The following is an 11,371-nucleotide window of genomic DNA, read 5'->3' on the forward strand; positions in this document are numbered from 1 at the left end:
GCACCAAGAATACAGAGCATCACTTGCCCCAGACAGAGTCTTCCATCTATACCTTGTGGCTAAGAGCCACTGATGGACCTCCGCTCCATCCAAGTCCAAGAAGATAATGTCTATGACATGTGGAAAAGTGCCTTTGGCTCAGACCCTTTAATCTTCACCTCCAAGTGAAATGAATGAAGCCCCACAGGTATGAATTTGTTCACTCTCTTTCCTTTGGTAGCCTCTCCCACTCTGCTTTTCCTGCTGGCCACCAACACGTGGACTGTAAGGACCTCAAAGGAACACACACATGCAGGGCTATTTTGGGGCAAGAACGCAGAGGAACGGAGTTCCAGCTAGCTCCCAAGTTGGCCACGCCCAGCAGGAACTCATTAGCATAATAGGCCACACCCAACAGCAGGAACTCATTAGGATTGGCTACATTAGGGGTGTGTGGCCTAACATGCAAAGAAGTTCCTGCTACAAAAAAAGTTCTGGGTTTTGACAACAAACAAGGTAAACAGAATAACAAGCAAAAGGTGGGTGTGGCTGGATAAGTAGCTGGATAACCACACTTCTGGTAACATGGGGGTGCGGCCTAATGTGCTAATGAGTTTTGCCATCAGGGGCGTGGCCCAATATGCTAATGAGTTCCTGCTGTTGGGTGTGGCCTATTATGCTAATGAGTTCCTGCTGGGCTTTTTCTACAAAAAGAGCTCTGCACACACGGGTGGAGAGACCGTCGCTAACAATAATATTGATTTATTGTTTATATTTATATCCCGCCTTTACAGAGATCTGGCTCAAGGCGGCCGACGACATTAAAATGGCGTATAAACAACCACGTGAAAGCAATTAATAAATACCATACCAGTTAAAACAACACCAGTTGCAAGTAACCCAACAGAAATTGGTGGTCATCCGAATCCCATCCAACGATAGGGGTAGCGTCCAACGGAATCTCATGCCCGAGGGGGTTCCAAAATTTCAGACCAGACGATGTTCCAGGGCACACTCATCAGTGGCGGCCCCTAAGCGAAAGCCTGGTGGAAGAGCTCCGTTTTGCAGGCCCTGCGGAACTGTAAGAGGTCCCGCAGGGCAATGATGTTCTCCGGGAGCTCATTCCACCAGGTTGGGGCCACCACTGAGAAAGCCCTGCTTCTGGTGACATTCAGCCTGGCTTTTTTCAGACCAGGGAGGGTCAGGCGATGTTGTGACCCTGACAGCAGTGTTCTCTGTAAGGTCCCTCAAGTAGGCAGGCCCCCTGACCACGTAGGGCTTTAAATGTTAGCACCAGCACCTTGAACCGATTCCGATACGCTATAGGCAGCCAGTGCAGTGTCCTCAGCACAGGCTGGATGTGTCCCCTATAGAGAGACCCAACCACAGCCTGGCCGCGGCGTTCCGCACTAGCTGCAGCCTCCGGATCTGGGACAAGGGCAGCCCCATGTAGAGAGCGTTGCAGTAGTCTAATCTCGAGGTGACCATCGCGTGGATCCCTGTTGCAAGGTCGTTGCGTCCGAGGAAGGGAAACGGCTGCCTGATCAGCCGTGGGTGGTAAAAGGCCGCCTTGGCAGTGGCGGCTACCTGGGCCTCCATTGTTAAGGAGGCATCCAGGAGCACTCCCAAGCTCCTGACCCCCGGCCGCTGGCACCAATGGTGCCCCGCCGAAAGCTGGCAATGGGCTCCATCTTCACTGGATTCCGTTTCAGTCGGCTCAGTCTAAGCCAGCCCACTACATCCTGAAGCGCCAGATCCCGGTCCTCTGGGTCGGAGCCGGACCACCTGCCCAACAACAGATAATACCCAGCAGAGGATTGGGATTTTCGGCTTGCTAAGGTCTGCACCAAAAGCACATGAAGACATAAAGCTGCCCTTGTACTGAATCAGACCCTGGGTCTATCAAGCTCCGACTGGCAGCCGCTCTCCAGGGTGTCTCAGGCAGAGGTCCTTCCCATCACCTCCTGCCTGGTCCTTTCAACTGGAGATGCCGGGGATTGAACCTGGGACCTTCTGCATGCCAGGCAGAGGCGCTTCCACTGAGCCACGGCCCCTCTTGACAGCTCTCCAGGGTCTCAGGCTGAGGTCTTTCCCATCACCTACAGCCTGGTCCTTTTAACTGGAGATGCCGGCGATTGAACCTGGGACCTTCTGCATGCCAAGCAGAGGCTCTTCCACTGAGCCACGGCCCCTCCTTACAGCTCTCCAAGGTCTCAGGCCAAGGTCTTTCCCATCACCTCCTGCCGGGTCCTTTTAACTGGAGATGCTGGGGATTGAACCTGGGACCTTCTGCATGCCAGGCAGAGGCGCTTCCACTGAGCCACGGCCCCTCTTGACAGCTCTCCAGGGTCTCAGGCTGAGGTCTTTCCCATCACCTACTGCCTGGTCCTTTTAACTGGAGATGCCGGCGATTGAACCTGGGACCTTCTGCATGCCAAGCAGAGGCTCTTCCACTGAGCCACGGCCCCTCCTTACAGCTCTCCAAGGTCTCAGGCCAAGGTCTTTCCCATCACCTCCTGCCGGGTCCTTTTAACTGGAGATGCTGGGGATTGAACCTGGGACCTTCTGCATGCCAGGCAGAGGCTCTTCCACTGAGCCACGGACCCTCTTTACAGCTCTCCAGGGTCTCAGGCTGACGTCTTTCACATCACCTACTGCCTGGTCCTTTCAACTGGAGCCAGTTCCTCTGGACGGCCAAGCAGTTGCTCTATCACTGAGCCAACCCCCCCCCCGCAACATGAACACATGAAGTTAACTCTACTAAATCAAACCCTTGACTGATCAAGCACAGTATTCTCTACTCGGCCGGCAGCGTCTCCCTAGGGTCAAAGGCAGAGGTCTTTAACATAATTTACTGCCTGGTTCTTTTTAACTGGAGGCGCCAGTTTGGTGTAGTGGTTAAAGGTGCAGACTCTAATCTGGGAGAACCAGGTTTGATTCCCTGCTCTTCCACTTGCACCTGGCTGGATGACCTCGGGCAAGCTGTAGTTCCGGCACAGCTGTTCTTGAAAAAGAGCAGCTTCTGTCAGAGCTCTCTCAGCCCCACCTGGCTCACAGGGTGTCTGTTGTGGGGAGGGGGAGGGAAAGGAGTTTGTAAGCTGCTCTGAGACTCCTTTGGGTACACCAATTTGGTGTAGTGGTTAAGTGCGCGGAGAACCAGGTTTGATGGCCCACTCCTCCACTTGCAGCTGCTGGATGACCTTGGCCAAGCCATAGTTCTGTCAGAGCTGTTCTTGAAAAAGAGCAGTTTCTGTCAAGAGCTCTCTCGGCCCCACCTTCCTCACAGGGTGTCTGTTGTGGGGAGGGTGAGGGAAAGGAGTTTGTAAGCCGCTCTGAGGAGTTTGTAAGCCGCTCTGAGACTGAGTGAAGGGCGAGGTATAAATCCAATCTCCTCCTCCTCTTCTACTTCTGAACCTGGGACTTTCTGCATGCTAAGCAGTTGCTCTACCATTGAGCTGTGGCCCTTCCCTAAAGGGGACTCAGCAGCAGACTCAGCCGAAGCAGCTATCCGATACCGGGACGGAAGGATGGCTGCTGGGCAGGGAAGATGAGATTGTGGGAGGGACTCAGCTCGGGCGGCAGCTGGAAAGAATGATCGGAGGGAAGAGGAATGCCTGGGGAGGGCAAGGAGAAAGCCGTTCATGGTCTTTAATCCCGAGGGTTACGCTTTCGCCTGGGCCACACTTGTCACAAAGACCAAATCGCTGCTGTTTGGAAGAAAGAGAATCAGGCGCCACGCTTTGGAGGGCTCACCCCAACATCTGAGGAAATGCAACTGCAGCCAGTTTGGTGTCGTGGTGAAGTGCGCGGACTCTAATCTGGGAGAACTGGGTTTGATTCCCCACTCCTCCACTCGCAGCTGCTGGATGACCTCGGGCAAGCCATAGTTCTGTCAGAGCTGTTCTTGAAAAAGGGCAGTCTCTGTCTGAGCTCTCTCAGACCCACCTACCTCACACAGGGTGTCTGTTGTGGGGAGGGGGAGGGAAAGGAGTTTGTTAGCCGCTCTGAGATGCCTTCGGGTAGTGAAGGGCGGGGTATAAATCCAATCTCTTCTTCATTCTGAAAGGGGGGGGGGGAATGACAAGAACTGCCTGAAAATGTACACGGGCGGCATAGTGTGGTGGTTAAGAGTGACGGACTCTAATCTGAAGAGCCGGGTCTGATTCCCCACACCTCCACGTGACGCCCGCTGGGTGGCTTTGGGCCAGTCACGGTTCTCTCGGAACTCTCTCAGCCCCACCTGCCTCGCAAGGTGCCTGTTGTGGGGAGAAAAGAGCGAGAGTCCAGGAGCACCTTAAAGACCGGCAAAATATTCGGCAGGGGAGATGCTTTTGTGAGTCACTGCTCACGTACTAGCTGTTATCTGAAGAAGCGAGCAGTGACTTGGGAAAGCTCCTCCCCTGCCATAAATACTGCTAAGTCTTGAAGATGCTACTGGACTCTTGCTCTTTTCTCCTGTTACAGACCGACTAACACAGCGACCAACGCTCCCTCTCCGCTGTGGAGTCTTGTGAGCAAAAATTCTACTGGGTGAGCTACCGGCATTAAAGTTGTGAGCGTGCGATCTGGCTACTGCAGAAGTCAGTTTGCTCGGGAGCCCTCCTCCCTGAGCTGAGACAAGAATGTGTGGGCTGGAGGCCAAAAAACTGTGAGCTAGCTCACACTCACTCAGCTTAGAGGGAACGCTGAGTTGGCAACCCGCCTTGTTGTGGAGAGAGGAAGGGAAGCCGATTGTAAGGCCGCTTTGAGCCTCCTTAAGGTAGAGCAAAGTGGGGTATAAAATTCAAATCTTCTTCTCCTGAAAGCTGTGCAGGGGAGTGGAGTTGGCTATTAAAGCGTCAGTGCCCGGGAAAAATGGAGATCCCTTTCCACCTTCTGGCCACTGAGCTTTCACAAGGTCTTCCACAGATACACCGGAGACTACGTTTGTGTCCTTAAGGACCAGAGAAACCAGAAAATAAAATTTAAAATCCTGAGGGTGCAGAGTTGTGTAGGACAGGGGTAAGGTAAAGGTTCCCTTGGTCGAAAGCCAGTCGAATCCGACTCTAGGGTTGCGGTGCTCATCTCCGTTTCCAAGCCGAAGAGCCAGCGCTGTCCGAAGACGTTTCTGTGGTCATGTGGCCGGCATGACTAAAGACAAAGGCGCACGGAACGCTGTTACCTTCCCACCGAAGTGGTACCTATTTATCTACTTGCAATTTCTTGCTTTCGAACTGCTAGGTTGGCAGGAGCTGGAACGAGAGACCGGAGCTCACTCCGTCATGCAGCAACTCGGGTCTCGAACTGCTGCACTACCGACCTTCCACAGCCTGCAGTTCAGCGTCTTAACCACTTGAGCCACTGCAGCTGCTAGGACAGGGGTGGACACCCCTTTTTTGAGCCGGTGGCCACCTTTGGAATGCTGACACGGAATGTGGGGGCAACCAAAAAAGAGCTGCCACAGGAAGCGATGCCAACCACACAGACAAAGCTGAAGTACGAGGATAAGAGGGTACTTAAAAACGACACTGGGAGAGAGCAGAGAGAGACAGAATAAAACCAACACGGTGGTGGCAGCTGACAATGGAACCATCAGCACAGCCAAGCAGGTCGCTGATGGCCAATGAGAAGCCCCTCTCTGCCCTGTCGTTGGCCCTCCAGAGGGACTGGTTGACCACTGTGTGAGGCAGGATGCTGGGCTAGGTGGACCCCTGGTCTGATCCAGCAGGGCTCTTCTGATGTTCTTAGGAAGGCCTCAGCCTCTCTGCCCTGTTGTTGACTCTCCAGAGGAACTGGTTGGCTGATGTGTGAGACAGGATGCTGGACTAGATGGACCCTCACTGGTCTGATCCAGCAGGGCTCTTCTGATGTTCTTAGGAAGGCCTCAGCCTCTCTGCCCTGTTGTTGACTCTCCAGAGGAACTGGTTGGCTGATGTGTGAGACAGGATGCTGGACTAGATGGACCCTCACTGGTCTGATCCAGCAGGGCTCTTCTGATGTTCTTAGGAAGGCCTCAGCCTCTCTGCCCTGTTGTTGACTCTCCAGAGGAACTGGTTGGCTGATGTGTGAGACAGGATGCTGGACTAGATGGACCCTCACTGGTCTGATCCAGCAGGGCTCTTCTGATGTTCTTAGGAAGGCCTCAGCCTCTCTGCCCTGTTGTTGACTCTCCAGAGGAACTGGTTGGCTGATGTGTGAGACAGGATGCTGGACTAGATGGACCCTCACTGGTCTGATCCAGCAGGGCTCTTCTGATGTTCTTAGGAAGGCCTCAGCCTCTCTGCCCTGCTCTTGGCCCTCCAGAGGAACCAGCTGGCCACTGTGTGAGGAAAAGGTGCTGGGCTAGAGGGACCACTGGTCTCATCCAGCAGGGCTCTTTTGGTGTTCTTAGGAAGGCCTCAGCCTCTCTGCCCTGTTGTTAGCCACCCAGAAGAACCGGTTGGCCACTGTGGGAGACAGGATGCGGGACTAGGTGGACTCTCGCTGGTCTGCTCCATGTCAGTTTCAATTTGGAAGAACAAATCCTTTTTCCCACTCAAACATGCCCTGCTGCCTCCCCCCTCCTTAGCTGAAGGAGCCCTGGCTTGCCTTCCTCCTACTGTCCCCTGGAGCATTCCAGCTCCCCTCTCCAGCACCTCCTCCGGGTCCGCTCATTTGCACCAAGTGCAAGCAAGCGGCTCAGAAACGTCCCACCTAATCCATCGCTCCCCCACGCCCCAACTTACCAAGCAGTTCCGGGGCATCTTGGTCGGGATGCCGTCAGCCTCGGTGGCCCCGTTGGGTCCGACCCCCTCTTTCCTCCTCTTCCTGGAGTTCAGCCTGGCTGAGCCCTGGGGCTCCATCCCACGGATCGCGTCCGGCAGCTCGGCTGGAAAGACCTGCCGAGACAAAGGTGGCGCGTGTGATCTCTTGGGGAAGAGAAGCCGAGCGGGAAAGGGCTCTGTGCGGAGGAGCCCCGATGCCGATGGGGACTAGCTGTGACCGCCGAGCCCACGGTGGGAACGCCCGGCGGAGCCGCCCCCTCAAGCGGTCTCGCCTGCTGCAGTGTGATGCGGGGAGACGTCTTTCTCCGGTGACCCAGCCGGAATGTTGGAATCCGGACAGGAGTTTGCGACAGACGGCGGGGCTTATTTTAGCCCTCGGCTTGGGCAGCGGGCCAGACATCCAGAACGCCCCTCCCATGGCAAATGAGGCGTGACGGTTTTCAAGCTGGCATCTCTGCCGTGCTGATAAAATAATAAAGAACACAAACTTCCAGACCGGTTTCATTTATTCCCCGCCTTCCCCCCCCCCCCCCCCCGACGGGGACCCAAACTGGCTTACATCGGTCTCCTCCCCTCCATTTCTATCTTCACAACACCCCTGTGAGGTAGGCTAGGCTGGGACTGGCCGAAGGTTACCCAGTGAGCATCCACAGCAGTGGAGGGATTCGAATCTGGCTCTCACTGGTCCTAGTCTGACACTCTAACCACTACCCCACACTGCTTCTCGTTGTACGGCAGGGGGACTTGCCAAATGGGTTCGTGCACTTGTGACCAGTGCTCCCTCTAAGCTGTGGAGCCTTGTGAGCAAAAGTTCTGCTTCGTGAGCTGCTGGCATTCAAGTTGTGAGCGGGCGATTTGGCTGCCGCATAAATGAGTCTGCTCTGGAGCCATCCTTCCTGAGCCAAGACAAAAAGGTGTGAGCCGGAGGCTAAAAAACTGTGAGCTAGCTCACACCAACTCAGCTTAGAGGGAACACTGGTTAGTCTGCTCTGGAGCCCTCCTTCCTGAGCTAAGACCAAAATCTGTGAGCGGGAGGCTAAAAAACTGTGAGCTAGCTCACACTGACTCAGCTTAGAAGAAGAAGAAGAAGAGATTGGATTTATACCCCGCCCTTCACTCCCCGAAGGTGTCTCAGAGCGGCTTACAAACTCCTTTCCCTTCCCCTCCCCACAACAGACACCCTGTGAGGTGGGTGGGGCTGAGAGAACTCTGACACAAACTGCTCTTTTTCAAGGACAGCTGTGCCAGAGCTTGTGACTGACCCAAGGTCACATCAGCAGGTGCAAGTGGAGGAGTGGGGAATCAAACCCAGTTCTCCCAGATTAGAGTCCTGTGAGCCAGAGGCTAAAAAACTGTGAGCTAGCTCACACCAACTCAGCTTAGAGGGAACACTGCTTGGGGACACCCCCCCCCCCCAATTACATCTCCATGTTATCAGAAATGGTGGAAGAATAAGGGTTGGCTTGTGCAGAATGCAGACAACGTTCTCTGTCCCAGTGGCTCAAAGTCCTTGAATCACCATCGATTGACTCAGCAAACCGCTAGCCAGACTCCTGGGGGAAAGGCTGACCTTCGCTTTCCATTCCCTCCTCTCTGGACCTACCTCCCATTTTTGCTGGGCTGGACTTACTTGCCAGGCAGGGTGGGGCTCGAACTGGGAGACAGAAGGGTCAGGCCTGGGTGTCACTGGGATGGCTGGCTGGAGGAAGAAAGGCGTTCCAAGCGGGGGGTGGGACGGCCAATCCCATGCCTGCTCAACTGTGCTGAACAGGTCTGCCCCAACTCATTGAGCCCACTGCGTGATGCTGCGGCAAAAAAGGCTAATGTGGTCTCGGCATAACATACACATAACATCCAAATCGCAAGATGTCAGAGTCCTGTTGCACACCACATTGGTCAGGCCACACCTGGAGTCCTGTGTGCAGTTCTGGAGGCCTCACTTCAAAAAGGATGTGGGCAGAATGGAGCGGGTGCAGAGGGGAGCGGCGAGGATGATCGGGGGCCCGGAGACCAAGAAGCCCTGTGAGGAAAGGCTGAGGGACTTGGGAATGGTCAGTCTGGAGAGGAAGAGGCGTGTGTGTGTGTGTGTGGAGGGGGGGAGACATGACTGCTCTCTTTTTTTGGTGAGTATTTTAAGTAAACGAAAGCATTTGGGATTGGTTTCCTTACTTTGCTTGGATCATCTTAAGTTAATGTATGGGTTGTTTTTTCTAAAGTAAAACCTCAGTCTTCAGGTTAAATTGCCGTGTAGGCCCTTTGCGATAAATAAGCGGGTTTTGGGTCGCAGTTTGGCCACTCGGTCTCTAAAAGGTTCGCCATCACTGCTCTAGGCTGATCCTGCATTGAGCAGGGGGTTGGACTGGATGCCCTCTAGCGACCCATCCAACTCTATGGTTCTAACCCAGCTGCCCCCTCTGTGCTGCCAGACCATGTGATCTGGACTTCCTGCACCTGGCCCCATCAGCTGGTAAGTCAGGACAGCCCTCCCTCTTCCAGTTTGGGAATTTGGGCTCGGACAGGCCCTGCCGTAGCCGCTCAAAATAGAGTGGTGAGCTCAGTCGTGACTCATGGTATTTGACAGATTGGGCCTAAAGTGAACTGCCATGACCAAGGGGGTGGAGAAGGCTCTCCATGACAGCGGGGAACTCCTACAGTGGGTCTTAAGGGCGAGGAGATGACTCCAGCCAAAGGAATGCTGATTGTGTGAACTTAGGCAGATCACGAGAGGGAGGGCAGGAAGGGTTGCCTCAGTGCTTAGTTCTCGTGGCCCTTTCTTACACGCCCAGGGAAATGCCGATCGCCACTTTGGGGTCAGGAAGTAATTTTTGTCCAGGCCAGTTTGCCCAGAGATCTTGGAGGGTTTTTTTTTTGTCATTTTCTGGGTGTGGAACAGGGGTCACTGGGGGTGTGGGGGAGGAAGTATTTGTGAATTTCCTGCATTGTGCAAGGGGTTGGACTAGATGACCCTGGAGGTCACTTCCAGCTCTATGATTCGATGACTAAGGCGGCTGACTCCAGGTTTGGGAAATCCTGGAGATTGGGGGGGGGGGGGGGGTTCACCCTCAGAAGGATATAATGCCAGAGTCCACCCTCCAAACCAGGTTCTCCAGATTAGAGTCCGTGCACTTAGCCACTACACCGAACTGACTCTGGTTAATCACTCCTGCCAGCCTGAGCAACAATTCGGATAACAAGCCGGCAGGTGGGGGTGATGACTTCTATAGTCGAGAAAGCCAACACTTAAGACAGAAAAACTCTCCGAAAGGAGACCAGTTTCTTGACACAGAGTTAGAAGGGGTCCTAGAGGTCACCTACTCCAACCCTCCTTGCTGCGTGCGGGAATTAGTCAACCACAGCACCCCACGCTGCTTAAAGGAGCGCACACCTTTAAAAATGTTTTAAAATGATTGAAAAAAAGCATTTACAGGAGAAATTATTTTGGGGCTGTGCCTCTAAGCAAGGGGGTGGAGACCCCAAAAGTCCCACCATAGCGACAGGCCTGCCAAGAAGCGGGGTGAGTGCAAAAATAATCCAGGTTCAGAAGAACACCAAGCATGGGGAGAACAGAAGTAAGAAGATACTTTACTTTTCTCTGTTCCTTCCCTGTCCGTGTGACAAAATATTAAGGTCAGAGATGAATATCTTCATAGCAGCCCTGTGAGGTAGGTTAGGAAGCGAAGATAGTGACCGGGCCAAGGTCACCTAGCGAGCTCCATGGTGGATTTCCCAGGGTATCAGATCTCAAGAGTCAAAACTCCCGCTGTCAGATGTAGATCCCTGAGCCCCTATATACCAGTCGGAAGGTGTGGGGGGGTTGTAAAGAAGGGAGTCAGGATGCAATGCAAACATCCTCCCACCTTTTGACTGGGACAGAAGAAGAAAGGGAAGAAGAAGAAATTGGATTTACACCCCGCCCTTCATTCAGAGTCACAGGGTGGCTTACAAACTCATTCCCCTTCCCCTCCCCACAACAGACACCCTGTGAGGTAGGCAGGGCTGAGAGAGCTCTTTCCAGAACTGTCCTTGGGAGAACAGCTCTGAGAGAACTTGTGACTGGCTCAAGGTCATCCAGCAGGTGCAAGTGGAGAAGTGGGGAATCAAACCCGGTTCTCCCAGATTAGAGTCTGCCGCTCTTAACCACTACGCCAAACTGGCTCAAACTGGCCTATGGATCTCCCTTCCTACTTATATCTGATGAAGGGAACGTCGACTCTCCAAAGCTTACATCCTGGGAAAATGTTGCTGGTCTCAAAGGTGCTACTAGATTCGAATATCACCCTTCAACGTGGCCACCCACTGGTGACTAACATAGTGGCCAAGCTGTGTTTCATGACATGCAGCAGATACATTAGATGCTAAGACGTGCTGGTGTGTCTCTATGGCATCCCAAGAAACCCCAGGGCCACGAGGGAGAAAGCTACAAGACCCCGGAGGCTGCCAGGGAGAGAATCCAGCCGTTGCGATCTGGGTGCCAATTAACCTATTGAGGATATGGATTTTTCAGGATCTCTGTGCCATCTACTTGTTTTGTGTAGCGGTTAAGTGCGCGGACTCTAATCTGGGAGAGCCGGGTTTGATTCCCCACTCCTCCGCTTACACCTGCTGGATGTCCTTGGGCAAGCCGTAGTTCTGATAAGAGCTGTCCTTGA

General features: G+C 53.8%; 1 protein-coding gene across 1 annotated transcript in view; it reads right to left on the reverse strand.

Annotated features, from left to right (window-relative positions):
• The window catches only part of PCYT1A (phosphate cytidylyltransferase 1, choline, alpha), a 45,737-nt gene that overhangs the window by 22,761 nt on the left and 11,605 nt on the right, over nt 1–11,371 (reverse strand). The window contains exon 2 of the mRNA XM_015425249.1: nt 6,684–6,836. Coding sequence (XP_015280735.1) covers nt 6,684–6,800 — 117 coding nt within the window. The 5' untranslated portion in view covers nt 6,801–6,836. The remainder of the gene's footprint in view (nt 1–6,683; nt 6,837–11,371) is intronic.

This window comes from Gekko japonicus, unplaced genomic scaffold, assembly GCF_001447785.1.
Source record: "Gekko japonicus isolate JY-2015 unplaced genomic scaffold, Gekko_japonicus_V1.1 scaffold2, whole genome shotgun sequence".
Lineage (NCBI taxonomy): Eukaryota > Metazoa > Chordata > Lepidosauria > Squamata > Gekkonidae > Gekko > Gekko japonicus.